The sequence below is a fragment of the Sorex araneus genome, chromosome 3, assembly GCF_027595985.1.
Source record: "Sorex araneus isolate mSorAra2 chromosome 3, mSorAra2.pri, whole genome shotgun sequence".
Taxonomy (NCBI): domain Eukaryota; kingdom Metazoa; phylum Chordata; class Mammalia; order Eulipotyphla; family Soricidae; genus Sorex; species Sorex araneus.
In genome coordinates this window covers 215,184,885-215,206,588 of record NC_073304.1, presented here as the reverse complement: position 1 = coordinate 215,206,588, position 21,704 = coordinate 215,184,885, and the positions used below count along the sequence as shown (strand labels likewise).

At 40.2% G+C, this 21,704-nt stretch overlaps 1 protein-coding gene and 1 non-coding gene across 2 annotated transcripts in view; both read right to left on the bottom strand.

Annotated features, from left to right (window-relative positions):
* The window catches only part of SKAP1 (src kinase associated phosphoprotein 1), a 328,733-nt gene that overhangs the window by 249,424 nt on the left and 57,605 nt on the right, over positions 1–21,704 (bottom strand). The window contains exon 3 of the mRNA XM_055132038.1: positions 5,035–5,060. Within this exon, the coding sequence (XP_054988013.1) occupies positions 5,035–5,060 (26 nt within the window). The remainder of the gene's footprint in view (positions 1–5,034; positions 5,061–21,704) is intronic.
* Positions 20,526–20,729, bottom strand: LOC129403754 (small nucleolar RNA U3). Its single transcript, XR_008629430.1, has one exon. It is a non-coding gene; the product is annotated as a small nucleolar RNA U3 (small nucleolar RNA).

The following is a 21,704-nucleotide window of genomic DNA, read 5'->3' as shown; positions in this document are numbered from 1 at the left end:
ACCCTCACCTTACTATCTTCCTGCCTTAAATAAAAATGGAAAGTTTAGGGCCATCATTTCTGTCCTTTCCCACTCTTCCCGGCCCTACCTAATCTCCTAGGGCTTTTAAAATTCTGCCAGCTATTCTTTTTCTTATACATTCCTATTCTTTTCACAACCCTAAATTGTTCTGGAGTGCCTCATCTGGACCTGTTACTCTTCCTACCCACCTAATCAGTTTCTGAAGTCATCAGATAAGGTCAAAATTAAAAGGGGAAGATCAAAGATACACCTCTCTCTCTTCCTCCTCCTATCTACATGTCTTGGGGGAAGAAGCAAAGCTGAAAGTAAGAAATAGGAGTGTGTTTTTATGTTCTTGGTATAGAAGGTCAAGAGTGGAACTGCTTATTGCTATTCAGAATGGTTATTATTATTATGAAATTGTTATTCAGAAGCTCTGTTTTAATATGCACACCTACGTTCATCATGTTCATCACAGCATCATTACAAGCGCTAAAATCTAACAACATCATGAATACATGGGCTGGATAAAGAAACTGGTATTTGCACACAATCTAGTACTACTTGACTACGAGAAAAGATGAAATTTTGAAGTTTTCTGTAGCATGAATGGAACTGGAGTTTCCAAAGTAAAGTGAGTGAGAAAAAAAAGGACTAACACCATATAATCTTGCTTATATGAGGAGTAAAAAGAAATAAAGCAAGAGATTAGACAATTCCCAATAGAAACAATTCTGAGGTCATTGAGGGGGTTGAGGCAGTGACAGGCCCCTGGGATAGTGGTGAAGAAATCCTAGCACTCTGGAGGTAGGCGTGGGGTAGTAGCACTGCAAGAATAAAACAATAATATCAGTACTATCACACACACACACACACACACACACACACACACACACACACACACACACATAAAATGAGGGCCAGAGAGATAGTGAAGCAGGTAAGGTGCTTGCCTAGCATGCAGCCACCTGGGTTAGATCCCCAGCACCCCAGAGGGACCCACTTTCCCCACCAGGAGTGAACCCTGAGCACAGAGTCAGGAGTGAACCCTGAGCACAGAGTCAGGAGTGAACCCTGAGCACAGAGTCAGGAGTTTGCCCTGAGTATAGTGGGGTGTGACTTCTCCCCCACCACAAAAAAAAGAAAGAAAGAGAGAAAGAAAGAAAGCAGGAAAACCCAAAATCCATAAAACATAAAAAAAGAAATGGAGAATCAATTTTTCTGCTCAATCCTTCCTTACATCCCAGTGAGAAAAAAAATTCCAGTGTATATCAAATCATTGTAGAGAAGCAAATACAGCTTCCTAGCTTAAATAATCTCTTTCCAATGACCCCTGGATGTTCAACTGCGGCTCTCTCTCTATAAGAGAGCAGTTGTCCTGTGCTGAACAATGTCTATAAGCCACTACTATAAGAGTCTCCCAAGATGAAGCCCTCATCTTTTCAGCTCCAAAGTCTTCTGTGGCAAGCTTCAAAAGCATTTTCTCTTCTCCACACATGACTATACCACATTCAGGCACAAATTCTTTCTCTTCTTTAGGGAATGAATTCTACCTCTCAGTTCCATTCATTTCTGCCAGTTCACATTCATTTTTTTTTCCCTGTGAATTTTGGTTAAACCTTGAGCTATAGGGTCATTCTTTAAGTAATGTGTTTTACATTTTTCAAAGCAAAATACTACATTATTTCATATAATTCACTATTCTCAGTCGACATTTTCAGCTATAAATGCTTGAGGAAATTGAAGCATATAATATCACACATTGCTTAAAATGTTACAGGGAAGAGCCAGAGAGGTAGTATAGAGGGTTGGTGATTGCTTTTTCTGGGATCCACCACCCCCAGCCACATATGGTCTCCTAAGTACCACCAGGAGTAAGCCCTGAGCACTGCCAGGTATAGGCCCCCCCCCAAACAAAATAAATTACAAACACTCTGACTCTAACTTACAAGACTAAAAAAGAGTTAAAGTATGTTTTTTATTTCTTAAAATTATCTTAAAAATGCCTATAGATCTCAAGTATACTAAAACAAAATATGAGTTAAGAAAATTAGTTTGGGGTCAGAGAGAAAGTATAGGGGTTAAGGCACTTGTCTTGTACATGGCAGAGTTCAGTTTGATCTCCGGGAACACCAGGAGTGATTCCTGAGCACAGAGCCAGGAATAAGCTCTGACACTGCTGGGTATGGCAAAAAAGAAATCCAACACCCCCCACCCCACCCCCGCCCCACCATAAAAAAAGTTCTAAGTTTTTGTTTCGCTCTGCTTTTTTCTAGTCACTCCAAGCAGTGCTCAGAGTCGTGCCATGTAGTAGTATTAGGGATAATTTTTGGTGGTTTGTTTTTGGCCACAACTGGCAGTGCTCAAAGACTACTCTAGGCTAGTGCTGAGGGTGGGTCCTGGTGATATTCTGGAGACCACCTGGTCTGTGGGATTGAACCCTGGCCTCCTTCACGCGATGCATGTGCTCCAATCCATTGAGCTTTCTCTTCAGCCTCTGTGTCAGAACTAATTTCGGGGTCTCACATATGCTCTGTCTGTGTGCTACCACTTGAATTATCTTCTTTGTTTTCCCCCAACAAATTAAAATTTTAATAAAAATCAGATTATCATGTACAATTTGAATTTAAGGTATTAGTATTCATTCAGGCTGTGTGAATTGACATTATTAAGAGAAACAAAAATATTGGGAAAGTTTACAAAATTGGTTAAAATAAAATAGTTCACAAAGCTTTTTGCAAGTCTGGTCTAAAACTTTGGAAATAAAAGTCCCCATTTACAAGTTAATATAACTAAGATTCAGGATTATATATATATATATATATATATATATACATTTTTAGATTTTTTAATAGTGAATCACTGAGAGGTAAAGTTACAAGCTTATAAACTTTCATGTTTGCATTTCAGTCATAGAGTGATCGTTTTCCCATTCCTCCATCGGTGCCCAATCTCCTTCACCAACGTTCCTAGTATACCTTCCACCATCCCCACCCCATCCCCCACCACCCCACCCTTCCTCTGTGTCAGGGCATTCCCTTTTGTTCTCTCTCCTTTTGGGTGTTGTAGTTTGCAATAGAGGTATTGAGTGGACATTATGTTCAGTCTATAGTCGACTTTCAACCCTAATGGGTCCTCCCCAAGATCCTCTACTTAGTGTTCCCTTCGCTATCTCAGCTGCCTTTTCCCCCAGCATGTGAGGCCAGTTTCCAAGGTGTGGGGCAAACCTCCTGGTCCTTATCTCTACTACTATTGGGTGTTAGTCTCCCATTCTGTTACTTTATATTCCACAGATGAGTGCAATCTTTCTATGTCTGTCTCTCTCTTTCTGACTCATTTCACTTAACATGATATGTTCCATGTTGATCCACTTATATGCAAATTTCATTACTTCATCTTTTCTAACAGCTGCATAGTATTCCATTATGTAGATGTACTGAAGTTTCTTTAATCAGTCATCTGTGTTTGGGCACTCTGTTTTTTTCCAGATTTTGGCTATAATAAACAATGCTGCAATGAACATACAAATGCAGATGTCATTTCTACTACGCCTTTTTGCCTCTCCGGGATATATTCCCAGGAGTGGTATTGCTGTCTCAAATGGGAGTTCAATTTCTAATTTTTTGAGAATCGTCCATATTGTTTTCCAAAAGGGCTGAATCAGTCGGCATTCCCACCAGCAGTGAAGGAGAGTCCCTTTCTCCCCACATAGATGCCAACACCGGTTGCTTTTGTTCTTTTGATATGGGCCAGTCTCTGTGGTGTGAAATGATATCTCATTGTTGTTTTAATCTGCATCCCCTGATGATTAGTCATGTGGAGCATTTTCTCATGTGTCTTTTAGCTATTCAGATTTCTTCTTTGAGAAAATGTCTGTTCATTTCACCCCCCATTTTCTGATGGGGTTGGATGTTTTCTTCTTGTAGAGTTCAACCAGTTCCTTGTATATCCTTGATATCAACCCCTTATCAGATGGGTGTTGGGTGAACATCCTTTCCCACTCTGTAGACTGTCTTTGCATTCTGGTCACTGTACCTTTTGAGGTGCAGAAGCTTCTCAGTTTAAGGTAGTCCCATTTGTTTATCTCTGTTTCCACTTTCTTGGCCAATGGTGTGTCACCTTTAAAGATATCTTTAGCTTCAATGTCGTGGAGGGTTTTGCCGACCTTGTCTTCAATGTACCTGATGGATTCTGGTCTGATGTTGAGGGCTCAGACCTCTACCTAACACCATGCACAAAAGTCAGATCAAAATGGATTTTTTTTTTTTACTTTTTCAACTGGAGTACAAAAAAGGAGTGGGTCTATCTTACCAATCTTAAAGACATCACACCAAAATGAATTCAGAAAAAAAAGTTCCAAATTTAAACCTGTTAAAAATGTGTCTTAATCCTGTCTTTTTAAAAATTTTGCACACAGCTGTCTGTTGTACTTTTTAGAATCATGCCAGATGCTGGGTTCATCAAGCAAAAGCAGGAAAACAATGGATTGAAAGCAATTAGAAGCACTGAGGCTGCAGTGAGGCTCATATTAAAATGTGATAACACTGTTCTAGTGGGAATTTCAACACAGTTCCATTTCTGACATTTCTCTGCTGCCAGACAGGCAGGCTGCATACAGGATACTGTGATCGAGGAGGTAACATACTGGAATTTATTTCTGGAGCAAATGAAGGATTAGCTGAGTTGGAACCCTCCCAAGGTTTTCATTATGGTCTCGGCCACCATTTTAGTTGAATGTGAGTGTTTCCTGCTGGCGTCTAACAAAGCTCAATGGATAGAAGTATTACAGTGTTGGTGCCATAAAATAACCTAACAGCAATCCACTCGGAGGGTAGAAGCATCAGAGCTTCTTGCTGCTTAAAAATGCAGGGGGTGGGGTACCCAGCAGGGTGAAGGTTAATTAAACACTCCACTAACTTTCCTCCGAAATGGCTAATACCAGTCCTTGGAGAAGCATATTTAGAAGAAACAGAAATAAACAAAACCATTCAGACATTTTTAGAATAAAATCATAAATGGCTGCAAAAGACTCACCTGGAGGCTGAAAATCCCAATAATATCTGAAATAAAAAGAAAAGAATGGAGATAAGTGAAACTTGAATTTTATTTTTTCAGTTTCAGCATATAATAAAAAAAAGTAGCTCAAGGGTCAATAATAACTAGCTAAAGCCATTACCCACTGTGAGAAAAATCAAAAGATTGTCTCTGAGATTGGAAAGATTCTAGGAGGTTTGGAAGAGGCATAGCTATAACTGCTTAAATAACTTTGACTTTAGATTTGGAAAGGTCATAGAGTTTGCCCAGCTGGGAGCCAGGTTTCTCACAGGAAGTGATTATCACTTCTTTTTATAACAATCTGCACCTTGTATGACAGGACAGTTAGCAGCACCAAATCCAGTAGCATCCCCAGTTGTTATGACAACCAAAACATCCTCCCCACGCACATCCTTATCCAATGCCATGAACTACTGACTCAAAGTCATCTAATACTCTACTTTCTGAGATAAGATGTAGGCTCTTCTAGTCTAATATATCCTTCTATCTCCACCTTTATTTTGGAAAATGATTGGCAAAACCAGCAAGCCTTAAAGTCCTAGAATGAGTGACCCAATAGTGGTGAAAAGGATCATCAGTAGGGCACTTTGGGGGGAGCTAAACTGCATTTTTCTCCAACATAAACAATATTATATATGGTGGCAAACCACAAAAGTCTATAGTACTTTAGATTCCATTTCCTCCTGCCTTCACAGGAACCTTACATTAATCTATATCGATTTTCTCTTGTATATATTCAACCTCTTCCTTTCAAGTTGGCCCTGTCCATCAACATTTGTGCTCATATAAAATAACCCAACTCTGCCTCCCCTACTTCATCCCCTCCAACTGCTGTCTTCTTCCCTATCACAGTAAAGTTTTCAAAATTATTATCTATATATTTTTTCTCCCTATTGTCTCCCCTTCCACTCCTTCTCATTCTTTCACATACTTCTGTCCTGCTTAGAGTCCACACATTATTTCTTGATGTGGATACAGTAACTTCCATGCCACTAAATAAAATAGTTTTCTATTCTCACTAGATTTCTCAAACTTGTATATATGCAGTTTTTTTTCATTAGGTAGAGATTCTGAAGTTTAATATAATTCTTAGAAGAATCCATTACCTAAAAAGGAAGCATAAAGATAATGGTGTGTCTTTCACAAGATAGAAAAAATGTGTAACTGCTTTAGAGAGGACCATTAATTAATCCAGTGAGTACCAGTTTTTCCCTCTTTGCTGGGGGCAGGGAGCCACATCAGACAATGCTCATGGGTTACTCCTGACTGCACTCTGGAATCACTCTTGATGGGATGCTGGGGACAATATGGGATGCTGGAGATTGAACCAGGAATAGCTGCATGCAAGGCAAGCACTTTATTGCTGTAACATCTCTCTAGCTCTAGATTGTTCTTTATATGACAAAAATGCAGTTAACGGAGAGGAAGGGTATATGTGAGGAGTATGCTTTAATAATTTAGAAATGAACTTGTGAAAAATCATCAGAGATGAGGTAGAAGATTATCAATGTGAAAAGAAACCTCACAAGCGAATTTTCATCTTCCTTCCCTTTCCCAGGGCAGTCTAGGCAGGCAATCAACTGAAGTGCAATGTTTGATATTTGGGTTAGAGGGCAAGGAAAGTTCAGGAAAGCTCTTGCATCTTCAGTGAAAGAGAAAGGAAGAAGTAGAAAAAGAAGTGGGAAATGTAAAGCTGTAACATCCAGGAAGGAGGGCACTCACCTCAATGTGAGGGCTGAAACTGGGAGGAATTTTAGTAAGCTGTACATTTTAACATGGATCTATATTCATCTAAAGGACAGTGCAGCTTTCTACTGAACCTAGCCACAACCATAGTTTTTCATAAAACTCATTCCTGTGAAACATCATACAATATACAAAGGGTGGGCAATTTTTAAAAAATTATTCTTTTATTGAATCACCATGTGGAAAGTTACAAAGCTTTCAGGTTTAAGTCCCAGTTATACAATGCTTGAACACCCATCCCTTCACCAGTGAGGGTGGGCAATTTTGAGATTACCAAACAATGGAGGGAAGGGAAAAGGCAGAGGGTCTCATGGCGATGGAGCTGTAATAACTTCACTTATCAAAACCATAAAAGTTAACACTATTCTATGTAACCTAAGGTGCAATTTAAAAAGAAATGGGGTGGGGGCACTGGGGGCAGTAGTGGGTGTGATGCTGGAATGATAAATGCGAAAAGTATACAATTAACAGTACTATCAACCCTGGTACCTCATAAAAATGTTTTAACTTGTTTAAGAAAAAGAAAAAAGTATTTTACAAAAGAAAATATTCATCTTCTTCTGAGGAACTGTACTCACCCCATTAGAATCATTACTCAACATCTAACTCAATATCAGTAGAAATTAGGGTGTGAATACATACAAATATGTGTATATGTATGTTCCTAATCTACTTGCCAAAAATATCAAAGATATCATCTGTAAGAAATCTATTAACTCTAGGGACCAAGAGGAGACCTCAAAGCACTGAAGTGCTTGTTTTGCATGTGGGAGCCCCAGGTTTGGTTCCTGGAACCACTGGTCCCTGAATACTGCTGGAAGTGACCTCCAAACACCAAGCCAAGAAGGAGTAGCCCTTAACATCACTAGGTGTGGTCCAAAGAAACAGAATTAAGCCAAACTAAAACAAACAAACAAAAAACCCACAAAAGGGGCTGGAGTGATAGCACAGCGGGTAGGGTGTTTGCCTTGCACGCGGCCGACCCGGGTTCAAATCCCAGCATCCCATATGGTCCCCTGAGCACCGCCAGGGGTAATTCCTGAGTGCATGAGCCAGGAATGACCCCTGTGCATTGCCGGGTGTGACCCAAAAAGAAAAAAAAACACAAAAGACTAATTCTAGAAACATTAAATAAGTTAACTACACTACTGATTATTCCCATCTATCCTTTTGACCTCCCCAGACATATACAAAATTCAATTCCCCCTCTAACTCACACACTTTTCTGTCTTTATAAAGTGCCTCTGGGTTTATGGTTTCTCTTCTTAAGAGGATTTTATAAGTTCATATATACTGAGTTTTGTTCTGCCAATACCAACAGTATTACTGGTTAAATTTAACAGAAATGAATTCAATTTAACAGTATAAAATGTAGTAGCATGTCTCTATAGTAGATATTGAGTAGAAAACTATGCTTTATTCTTGATGATACTATAGTGAAATATTTGCCAAAAAAGTCATATATTGGGGAGACAGAGAGATAATACAGTGGGCCAGGCACTAGCCTTATATATGGTTGACCTGGATTCAATCCCCACCAACACAATCACATATGATTGCCTGAGCACCACCAGGAGTAATCCCTGAGCACAGAGCTAGAAATAAGCACTGAGCAGAGTCAGATATGGCCTTCCTTCCTAAAAACAGTCAATATATTAGGGTCTTAAGGATAGCTTAACAGCTCAGAGCACATGGCTTGCAAATGTAAGGTGACAAATTCTATCCCCAGTGTCCAGTGCCACCACAAACACTGGGTATGGTCTCTGCTATTTGTAATCCCTGGTGCCTTGGGTGGTTTCTGGCAGCACTACAGTCAGATGCATGTTGAGAGCTGTGTGTGCATTACATAGAGACGTGTGCAATGGCTGATAACTCTGGAAAGCACTGCAACTGAAAGATGTGCAAGTACTGTGACCAGAAAGTTCAGGCCCTGGTGAACACACATGTGAGCACCACGATTAAAGTGTGTGACCCCTGGCAAGCACTATACCCAGAGTGTGTGCAAGCACCAGAACTAAAGAAATACAGCCCCCTCGGGAGCACCACAGACGAGTGTGTAAGCATGACATTCAGGTGTGCAACCCCTTAGAGTGCCAGACCAAAAGTGTATAGCACCATAACCAGGCATGCACAAGAGACCCTTCAACCACTGCAGCAACAATAAAGGGAAGGGAATGGGGAAATCACATGTAGAATTTGGCATGGAATGGCATAAAGTAGAATGTCAGTGTCACTATCTTTCAGAAGGTATAAAATTATCCCGCTACCCTATCTTTTTTCCTCTCCGTACTCTATCAATCATGGAAGAGCTCTAAAGAAAGTCTGTACACATACATACACACACACTCTCTCTCTTTCTTTCTCTCTCTCTCTCTCTCACACACACACACACACACACACACACACACACATACACACACACACACCAATCCCATAGCCAACAGAGGGCTCTTCTAGAAGTGAAGCCCCAAAGTTGAGCAATCTCTTCTCACACTAGAGGGTGCCATGGGTTATTCTCTGCTGGACATGCTTAAGATCTTGATCTTATCTTATTAAACATATCCTGTGGATGGTCTCCATCACACTCCTCAGAAAAATGATTCACCACTGGAAGACTAAGACTCTATGCTCTTTTAGAGACTTCTAGTCAAAAACTGCCAGTATCATCTCATTCTTTTGCAGGGGCTGGATGGGGTTGGGGGCAGCACACACCTGGCAATGTTTAGGAGCTACTCTTGGCTCAGAATTGCTCCTGGCAGTGCTCGGGGGAACCATATGGGATGCTGGAGTTTGAAACCAGGTTGGCAGTGTGCAAGGCAAACACACTACCCACTTATTATCTCTCCAGCCTCACATCTTCTCATTCTTATCTTTCATTATGAAACAATTATTTCTTAGCCAGAGGCTCCAACAAGTCTGGAACGAGAATTTTAAAACAAAACCCCAAAAACTACAATAGAAATATATGGGGGGGGCAAGTATATAAACACACAGTTGTGTTTATCCTAAAAGCCTCTGAGAATTTCATATCAGGCCTGTGCAGATAGATAACAAACACTTCTTTAATCTTCTCTTTGAAGCTTCAGCTTCAATATGAAAGGGAAGCTATCACTCCTCTGCAATATTCATACTCAACATCATCAGGTTCATGCAAATGATATTTGGAACTGAGAAAATGAGTACAGAATGAGCAGAGAGAAAGTGCTGCAGCCACATTGATGATTATTATTTTCACATTCAGGCAAAATAAATCCATCTTTACTTGTGCCTCCAAAAATGAAAATGGAAAAATTAAATTTCACATTTTGTCTACTCCATGGACTACAGTCTAAAAAATTTAGAGCTATATCATATGCAAAACAAAGTTTTCTACTTATGTTTTTAAATCAAAGGGGTTTCGTTTTTCAAAATGGAGCTAATGTTGGCTTACTACACTATATGTGTTTTTATGGATACAATTACACACACCTCTCCAAAAATGCATATTTCCATATCACACCCCCACTCACCTACCAATCTCCCTCCCCCACCATCCACTGGACCCCTTTTTTCTTTCAACTATCTCCCCCTTCGGTAACCTCAGGTCACTAGTCAGAGGCCAGAAATTTTGTGTGTACTTTTTTTTTATTTCCCACATACAAATTAGATTGTCTTATATTTATCTTTGTCCTTCTGTGCCCAAGATTTTATTTTTTATGGTTACATTGCATTCTGTTGCGTCTATATAGCACCTAATTTTACTTATTTGTTTGTTTTAGTGCCACACCTAGCTCTGCGTTCAGGAATCACTCCTGACAGTGCTCAGGAGACCATATGGGGTGCTGGGGATTGAACCTGGGTTAGCCACATGCAAGGCAAGCACCCTACCCTCTGTATTATCGCTCTAGCCTCTACATTCCACCTAGTCTTTTTTTTTTTTTTTTTTTGGTTTTTGGGTCACACCCGGCGATGCACAGGGGTCACTCCTGGCTCTTCACTCAGGAATCACCCCTGGCGGTGCTCAGGGGACCATATGGGATGCTGGGACTCGAACCCGGGTCGGCCGCGTGCAAGGCAAACGCCCTACCCGCTGTGCTATCGCTCCAGCCCCTCCACCTAGTCTTAATCCATATATCTGCCATGTACTCAAATTGTTTCTATATATAAGCTGTTGTAAATAGCACTACAATGAACACAGGAGTGATTTTATTTTCAAAATAGTATTTTGGTGTTCTTTAAATAGATAATTAGAACTAGAATTGCTAGATCTGGGGCTGGAGTGTAGTACAGTAGGTAGGATATTTGTCTTGTATGAGGCCAATCTGGGCTCAATCCCCAGGATCCCATATGGTCCCTCATGCCCTGCCAGGAGTGATCCCTGAATGCAGACACAGAACTAAAAAGCTCTGAATATCACCAGATGTGACCCCCTCCCTAAGAAAAAACAAAACAAAAAAATAGAATTACTAGATATGTTTTTAATATTTTGAGAAACTTCCATACTGTTGACATAGAGATTGGACCAGTTTATATTCCCACCAACAGTGTATAAGGGTTCCTTTTTCTACAATGCCCCCTACTCCCCTCCCACACACACACACCACTACTAATTTCTGGCCTTTCAAAGAGATTTTTAATTGAATTTTATGATAAGGAAAAGTACTACAAATAAACTGGATCCATAGTACTGAGAGAATATTGATGAGCAACAGCGGTCATTGAAGTGGCAATAGTAATGATCATAAAAATGTTATTACTTGAACATTATTGTTGGGGACTATTACTTCCTTTATATAGACTCACTTTCTCCATGCCTGAGAGATTATTATTACACCCATCTTATTAAGGAGGTACAGAGGCCTGAGCAATAGTATAGCAGGTAGGGCACTTACCTTGCTTGCAGCCAACCTGGGTTTGTTCCCTGGCACCCTATATGGTCCCCCGTGCCTGCCAGGAGTGATTCCTGAGTGCAGAGGCAGGAGGAAGCTCTGAGAATCACTGGGTGTGATCGAAAAATAAACAAACCCAAAAAATGATAAAGGAGAAACTAAAGAATCAAGAAGCAAATTTCATGCCAATGGCTACATCGCTAGTAAATGAAGTTGACAAATTTCCAATCCTAGAAATTTATTTCAGAACCAGCACTCTAATAAGAAATTACAGTTGAAAGTCTTGAAACTCTAATCTAAAGTTTTAAAATACTCAGCAAAGTTGATTAAGTCTTCCTCTAAAGACATTTTACTATTACAAAATGTTATAAAACAGACTTCGGTCAGGTGGCCAGCAAATATTTATTGGATGTCTTCTATATCATAAAGTCATAAAAACAAAGTCCTTTGCTCAGCTGTCATGAGTGAAATGATGACTAAAATGTATGGGCCATCTACCGATATATTTTTGTAACTTTCAAATGGCACACATATTGTTCCAATTTACCACTCACTATTCACAGAGCACATTACTAGATTTCTGCTGAACATGATGCTATTGACACTGAATAATGTGATTAGAAATTGGGGTAGACATCAAATTTCAAACATAGAACTAACCAATAAATATGATTATTAAGAATAAAATACAGAAATATTTCAATAGGCTATGAGCAAGCTTTGCATGTGGAAGGCCCAGATGCAATCCCCAGTTTCAAATGGTCCGCTGAGCACTGTCAAGAGCACTTCTGAGCACAGATATAGGAGCATCATTGTTGAGGCTCAAAAAACAAAAATTAAAAAATTAAAAATAGAGTACACAGAGCTTTAACCACTCAGCCACTTAATTAGATAGAACCTAGTGATATAGACAAGAAAAACCACTGTAACTACCCTATTAGAAATACCTAGGAAGGGAAAAAAAACTAAACTTATTTTTTAATTATCACAAAACAATATATTTAACAATGGACATGTACTAGGAATTGCTACAACTATGTTTTCTGTTATTTTATTTAATTCTTCCTCACAACCTTATGAGGTCAAAATCACATGGCTGCATTCAGAGCTTATTCCTGGTTATGTACTCAGGGACCAAAACTCAGGTCATCTACATGCGAGGCAAGGACATTATTTGCTGAGTTTTCTTTCTGGCCCTTCAGTACTATTTCTATCCTCACTTTACAGATGAGAAAATTGAGACTTCAAAAGGTCAACTGGCCAAGACCATGTCGTTTGTAAGTGATAGAATCAAGATTTGTATCCAAGTCACTTGGTCCTAGATCCTGAGCTCTTAAATTCATGTTAAGTGCTTTTTATTAGTTAAAATATAGAAAACAAATATAACATTAAGAGAAGTTATTATTTTGTGAATTAGTCTGTGATTATCAGGGGATAGGTGAGAGGTCTTTATCTTGGGGTACATAGTTGAGTGTAATAAACATTTGTCAGGGGCGCAGTCAGGGAGGGCGCAGACCGGCGGCTCTCCCCGTCGGTCATCCCCGGGTTTTCGGGGGGTCAGTCCCGGCCGCTCGCCCAGCCAGAGCGGCCCAGGCCATGGGGCAGACGGAGGAGGAAAACGAGGGCCAAGCCGGTTGATCAATCAGTTGTCGTTTATTTCATTCACTCTTGACTCTCTCTCCTATTCTCTTCCGGCTTTAGATCTCACCCCCAACCCACTCTTACAGCCTAGTTAAACTCCCCAAACATGAGGGAGTTGGGGCTACACATAGGTGTAGTCACCATCAATAGGGGTAAAGTTCTTTCCCTCAGGGGATTCTACTTCGAGGACAGATTCTCCTTCAGCAGGACCATCCACCCAAGGGCAGAGTCCATGAGTGTGTTTCTCCTCTCCTCATCCAGCAAACATATAAGCATCCATAATATTAATCATTTTGTATGGACACAGTAAGAAATGCATTAAACTTATAGAATTGCTCTCCTGGGGCCATCTCGATCTCAGACTACAGTGCTCAGGCCAGATTAGTCTTTCCTATCCCTAGCAGGGTCCTAGTCTCTTTCGTAACTTTTGGTTCATGACAGCATTTGTCTATGACCAAGCTCTTAACTTATAGTTAAGAATTAGGCACTTTGACCAGGCCCATCTCGATGCCAGGGTAGCACGTAACTCACCACTTGCTCTGGGTCTGTCCCGTCCCTCGTCGGGACCCTGCTTCTGGGGTGCTAGGAACTGAGGGCAATTGAGGCTTAAGTCAAGAAAGCAGATGCCCAGGAATGAATAATATTCAAAGCCAATTAAATCCCAAGTTACAAAAGCATAATATTGTCTTCTTGTGTCTATACAAAAAGGACATTGGTTTAAAGTAAACTATTCAAGAGATATAAGGAGAGGAGAAAGGCAATATTAACTTACAATATAAGTTCAGTGTCCTAGAAAGATCTGACCTTACAAATTAACAGTTTCATTAGGGGGAAAAGCTGATTAATTGTTTGGGGAAGAGAGCATAAAGAAGTGGTTACAGATAAACAAAGGAATGGGAATGACTCGGGAGCACCTTGATGGGTGTGACCAGGATAAACCTAAGCTCCTTGTGGCAAGGGGGAAAAGGACAAAGCAATATCATCCTACATCAAGCATCAAGAAATTTATGTACTTCCAACTATCATGGTTGAAAGCAATGTGTTTTCTTTTTATTTGAAGAAAGTTCACAACTTCAATAGTTTCCCCAAAACTTTATTAACACCCTTTCCAATGATAGGATCCTCTGAATTAGGTGAATAATGAGATGGATTCTATGAATGATCAGTGGCATTACAAAATCAGTTACCTACAAGAGCCACCATCTGCAGTGTTAAAAATATAGAACATCTAGATAATTTTCTCTTGCAACTTAAGTTTTGTTTGTTTTTGTTTTGTTTTGGCTTTTGGGGTCATACCCGGCTATGCTCAGGAGTTACTCCTGGCTCTGTACTCAGAAATTACTCCTGGTGGTGCTTGGGAGACCATATGGGATGCCCGATATCGAACCTCTGGGTCAGCCGTGTGCAAGGAAAATGCCCTACCCACCATACTATTGCTTTGGCCCCTTTAAATTTTTTAAATGCTAAATTTTCCATGAAATGTGGAGATTTAAAAAAAATATAATACATTCCCTGTCTTGGTAAAACACCTGATAAAATTAAATCTATTCTTGATAATTAATTCAAGGATGTCCAAATTTGAACTTCAGTGTCTGTACTAACACAACGGTTCATTCTAAATGGAGAGACTAACTACAAAACTCAATGCCCAGAGATTTACTTCATCACTTCTCGCCATCTCAATTCTCTGGTAATGGCTATCTAAAATCAAACTACAAACAAAGAGAAATATTCTGGTATTCAAAATGGAATCTTAGAAATAAAGGGGTTTGAGTAGGTTTTTATGACAAGTTTTTAAGACTACAAAGACCCTTTGCATTGGCCTTGAGCAGTGAGCCACATGGTAAAGACTTAGATCCAAGAAAATGGCTTTTCTGAACAATGTTTACAGACTGTACACTGCAGATATTTCTATAACCCCTTTTCTCACTTGGGAGAATCATACTGATTTTAAGTTCTCTTTCTATTCCCATGAACGAGCGGGTAAAGGACGTGACCCCCAAAAACAGAAATGGGAAAAGAGCACCATCTGGTGGAAGACTCTGATGGAGGCTTCAGAGGCTTGGGACCCAGGGGTGCTGGGATCAGTCTTAGAAAGAAAGGAAGGTCAGGGAGATGACTCAAGGGCTGGAGCACAAACTTTGTGTGTAAGAGGTCTGGGTTCGATCTCCAGCACCACATTGTCCCCTGAGTACTCCTGGGAGAAACCCTGAGCACTGAGCTGGGAGTAGCCCCTAATCATTGCTGGATGTGACCTCCCTATACCATACGCACGTGCACACACACACACACACACACACACACACACAACACACAAAGTAGGCAGAAATGGAAAGTTCTCCAGAGGACAACTGGTGATTCCAATAACCTATGTTTCTTCAATCCCATCAAAAATACAAGTCCTAAGGTTACCTACAAAAAGCTCGCAATCTAGTTCAAAATATGAGCTATTTGCACATGAAGAAAGTATAAAATAGTGAATCATCAATACTGTGTAACAACTGACAAAAAACATACAACTTGAGAAATAAAAGGGCCTATCACAAGATCCTAGATTGTGGTGGAGAGGCAGTATATGTTTGTGGTTTTTTAGTCTACAGTCTACAAATTCTATTTTTAATTTCTTTTTATAAATTGAGATATTACATTTTACAATACTGTTGAGGTTGTTTTATAGTTTCAGAGTTACTATATCAATTTCTCCACCATTATCTGGCAGTTCCTTCCTCCTTCTCCCCAGCTTCCTCTGTTCCTAATTCTAATTCATTGATCATGTCTAGAACATGCACAAATTTTAGAAACCTGCTCTGGAGGACAATAATGTTTTTCAAACAACTTCTATTTACCCAATACAATGGTTATGATTAACCTTTAATTAAATTACAAATAGGTAACATTATCTAACATTGCCATTACCCACAACTAAAACTAAAATTTAGTCTATTTCCAGAAAATAAAAAAAGTAAGGAAAAGTTCTAAGTGCATTAAATAAAACTCTACTTCCCACTAGAGTAACTTACAACATTTTTATCATATGAAAACCATGCTATGGTCAATTCAATATCCATCCATGATATGAATAACAAGAAAACGTGGAGGTCTTGATTAGTCAGTGATTGTGCTCTATCATCTTAGCATTGGAAACCTACATTCTAATATTCTCTCTCCCAAGTTCTAATGTTAGAACTATAAATCATAGCTGCATGCTATGCAAAATTCATACTTCCCACATGTTGTAGCCTACTCAATATAATTCAATGAAGTAATAAAAGAAAAGTGCTAGTCAATTTCACTGTAGCAAAATCAAATACCACCAGCAGGATAAAGTTTGGCATTTCTTTTTTTCCTGGAGATAAAAAGGAACATAGAAAGGGTTGGTTGGTTGCTTTTAAGGCTAGGGAATGAACCCCTCATAGTGATCAAATCCAGCAGAAAGAAGCAGCGTGGAAGGAAAAGACTTGAAGGAAGCTTTCTTAGTAGAGGGAAAAGAAGGGACAGAGATTTTTTTTTTTACTTTATTTAAACAACTGCAATTTACAAAGTTGTTCATAATATAGTTGTTTCAGGCATTCAGTGTTCCAACACCAATTCCACCACCAGTGTGACATTCCCTCTTCCAACAAAGGACAAGAGCTTTTAAGATTTTAAGGAAAATGGTTGAAGAGGAGAGTCTGGGCATCTTTTGGTTCCAAGCCTTCATACTGGAAGGCAGCATTCATATGCAAAGAACTCCAGTGGACTGTCATAGTTCAAACTGTTGTATCTTTTGTTATTGCTTGGTTACTTATATCTGGGTTGATATTTGGACCCTATTTTTGCTTATTTTTCGTTTTTTGAGGTTAATAGTTACTCTTGGATCACCAAGACTTCGTTTTCTAATTAGTAAATAACTTTAACTGTATGACTCAGTGACTGTGGACCCTATACTCAATGAATTTCAAAGCTGAAAGGGACATCAAAGGTTCCTTTAACCCAGCTACTCACTTCATAGATGAGAAAAAAGAATCATGGAGAGGTTATCTGATAGCACCATAAAAGTTTAAAAATTCATACTGTGGAGTAGAGATATATAGCACAGTGTGTAAGACAGTTGTCTTATACTCAGCTGACCTGGATTCAAGCCCCAGAATCACAAAGGGTCTCAAGGGCACGACCAGGAGTAAGAGCACCGAGCCAGGAGTAAGCCCTGAGGACTGTTTTGGGTGAGACCTAAAACAAACAGACAAACTCCTATAGAACTATCAGTTTATCTTGTAGTAAATCAGGATCAGTCTTAAAAACATACTATTTATTTTAATTTTTAAAAATATTTTAATATTTCTCTTGTTATAAACATGGTTATGTTATTCATCTGAGAGCATGTAGCATTAAAAATATTTTAAAGCTGTACTAAATCTTAGAGCTCACATAAACAAGGGGGATTTCTCAACAATGATATGCCATTATACCCTCTATAGCTTGCTATGAATACCTTATTTATTCTCTCAAATATCAATAGCTTATTTATTCTTTCAAATATCAATAAGTCGCTTATTGTCAGACACTGAGCAGAACTGAGAGCACAGAAATCCCTAACTGTGATCAGTTGTGGCAGGAACAGACCAACTGGAAGTGAAGTGATGGATATAAAATACACAAGGTAAAAAACTAAGGTCAAAAGAATCCAGGTCTGGCTAGTGCAGAACCCCTCTTCCTGCCTGAAGATGAGTTTATGAGAGAGGACTTGGGATCAGCTAGAGGAAGATGCTGAGCAGGGAAGCGCAGGATCACAGAAAGGCCAACCCAAGATACAGAGGAAGGCCAGGCGGAGGGGTCAGGCCAAGAATAGGTGACAGACACCCAGCTTAGCACTCCAGTGACTCTGAGGAGAGGCTGGGCAGGCTTTTGAGTGTGCTCCAAACTGAATGGTTCTTGATTTGGGGAGTAAGCTAGGATGGCCTGCAAGAGTGAGCAACAATATCCGGTAAAGAATGCTGAAGATTTGGTGGAGTGCTGTGAGGAATATTAGAAAAGGTGATATAACATAATCACTGACATAAAATAATTGCCAGGCATCACTGATGGCTCTGCTGAGGTGGGAGACTAAGATTCATTGTGGCAGCAAACCAATTGGGTAATTTGTCTCCCTCACCAATTTGCTGCCTAAGTACAAGAGCTGAGAAGGTAGACGGTTGATTTTGTTCAAGATCAGAATTATTCCTAGACTTGTGGGATGAAAGGAAAAGAGAGTAAGAGACTAGAGGATGGGCAGCCATGGGGCTCCAGTGTCAACAGAAGCCAAAGACTTGAAACTATATTGTCAGCATATATTAAATATCTAAATTGTTTAAGGTTCTTGAGAGAAGATGTCACCGTTTTATTCTTTCTTTTGGGGCTGTCCTTTGCCCCAGGAGTCCCACACCTCTCTTACCATTGTGTCTTGTTCAGAGATTGCATCTCCCTCCACCAAGCCAAATAAAAGGAATCACAGATGTAAACTTTTTCTCTTACTAAACATATCTTATTGCCACAAAACCTAAAGATTCTACTCCCTTAAATCTTAGTATATTTTCTTTCCATCTCTACAGACAATGAATTCACTCAATCCCTGAAAAAGCCTCATCCAGACCATGTGACTATGTCCTAAATGGTCTGCCTTCTATGAACACATTCCTCTCCAGCCCATTCAACGAAGGAAAATGCAGTGAGGTGCACAGATTCACAAACAGATCTGTATTATGAATAAACTGGTAGCTATGATACTTTAGCTAATGTCCCAGTATCTTCATATCTAAAATAGAAAGAACAAGTTCAGGAATATAGCTCAGTGGTAGAGCACTGACCTCATGTATGTGAAACCCTGGGCTCAATCCCCAGTGCCAAAAAAAAAGAAGGAAGATAAGAAGGGAGGAAGAATTACTTATACCTGCTGCAATTGGTTCTTGGGAGGACTAACAGAGCAAGGAAATAAGCCTTAAACCTGGTACCTGGAAGAACTCCAACAAATATTAGTTGTTGTGACATTAGCACCAGAATCTAATGTAAAATGCAAGCCTGTTTCTATTATTTTCATGTTTGAAACCCATCGTTGGTTCATCCCAGCCTCACCTAATCTGTTCACACTGCTTTTCTCAGTCATGACTCTTGGCCAGCACACTTTCCCCTTCAAACCCTTCTTTTTCTGAAGGACACTTGCTGATCCTTTGAGACTCAGCTCAGTGTCAGCACCATACATCCGGGTGCACCTTTGGGGAGCACCTGCAATGCTGCACTTTCTTCTTCTTGTCCATGCCACAATACTTGCCCAAGAAGTGAGTAGATCTGAGTCCAAGGCCTGAAGCCCTTCATTTTCATTCAACTTACACACAGAAGGCAAAGGGTTGGGGAAGAAGAAAGGCAAAAGAAGGAAAGAGGGGCTGGAGCTATAGCACAGCAGGTAGGGCATTTGCCTTGCATGCGGCTGACCCAGGTTCAATTCCCAGCATCCCATATGGTCCCCCGAGCACCGCCAGGAGTAATTCTTGAGTGCAGAGCCAGGAGTAACCCCTGTGCATCGCTGGCTGTGACTCCCAAGAGCCAAAGAGAGAGAGAGAGAGAGAGAGAGAGAGAGAGAGAGAGAGAGAGAGAGAGAGAGAGAGAGAGAGAGAGAGAGAGAAAGTTTTTTGTTTGTTTGTTTTTGTTTTTGGGTCACACCTGGCGATACACAGGGGTTACAGGGGTTATTCCTGGCTCTTCACTCAGGAATTACCCCTGGCGGTGCTCAGGGGACCATGTGGGACGCTGGGATTAGAACCCGGGTCGGCCGCGTGCAAGGCAAACGCCCTACCCGCTGTGCTATTGCTCCAGCCCCTAGAGAAAGATTTTTTTTAAAAAACTTGGTTGAATGAAAACCTTCATCCAAGTGAAGATTCATTTTTCCTCCCTGAACCTTGCTTCAAGACTAACCACAAGATGACTGGCAAAAATATACTTCAAAATGCTCTCAGCAGTGAAGAATCCTGGCCGGCAGGGACCACAACACCGGAGAATGCTCCGGACCCCAAATGGAGCCCATAACACGGGGTTGCCCCAGATGGAGCAGGTGCAGTCTCCCTGCCTTCTCCAGATGGAATCCCGCGACCATGAGCTTCTACAAACATGGCTCCAGTATGTGGGGACCAGGACTATTTCTCCAAACCAGACCTTTCCTGATATACCAAAAAAAAAAAAAGAAAAGAAAAGAAAAAAAAAAAAGAAACCTTCAGACTGCATCCTGTCCCTCTCCTAGAGAAGAGAAGAATGATCATTAATGGTAAAAGGCAACTGCAAAAGCACACCTAGAGCAGGTTTCATGCTCAGGAGATGATTCTCTGGCTCCTCTCATGGTCTTGGGTGCTCTACAGAATCAGAGAAATTTCTCTAGTAATGAACTGCAGAAATGATCCCTGAAAGTATATTCTTTGGTCTGAATTCTTGCACATGGTTTACAGTTGCTGTTGCTTGGCAGTTGATGTGGCATCCCAGTTCAAATAACTTGAGCAGTGACTGGAGACTGTTATCACATGTACTCAAAAACATACGTTCAGGACACACACAGAAATCTTGGACCTGAGCAACTTGAGGCAGAGATGGCCGGGGACCTTGTAATACGCCTTCTCCACTGGGCCGCTCCAGACGGGGGCAGGTGCCGTTCCACCACCTGCCCTCTAAGAGCTCCAGTGGTCGCCATTTTCTAGAAGCCAGCAAGAAGAACCAGCTCCCACATAGCCACGATCCAGAGACACACACAGAAATCTCGGACACGAGCAACCTGTGGCAGCAATTTCTTCAGACCCTAATTATTAAAATCTTAGAATTCCTAAGTGCACACCCACTTTCGAGGCCGCGTGACATCATATTATATCCATAACAAGTACTACAAAACACATTGTCTAGCAATTGTATTTTCGGCAGATATAAGGGGAGGCAGGACTGGTCTGGAAATATCGAAGGTAACTAAAGTAGAGAAAGAATACCTTGCAAATTGTCTGCCACACAAGCAGGGGGAGGTATGGAAAATGGGGGGGGAGAGGGAACTACTGGGGATTTTGGTGGTGGAAAATGTGCACTGGTGAAGGGATGGTTGTTGGATGACCATATGATCAAAGTTCAAGCATGAAATTTTTGTTATTGTATCTCACGGTGAATTAATAAAAAATAAAAATTAAAAATATATATACTTCAAAAGACATGATCGAATACACATTGCAGTGGGCAAGGATCCAATATATAAATATAATCAATTTGTTTCCTCATTAAAAGTTTTCATGAAGAAAATGATTTAATACAAATGCTAAAGCTACTGACATAGATTGATTGAAAAATAACAACAGAATCCTAATTAAAGACATAATATTATTTCACTCATTCACACAGCATCAAAATATGAATAAATAC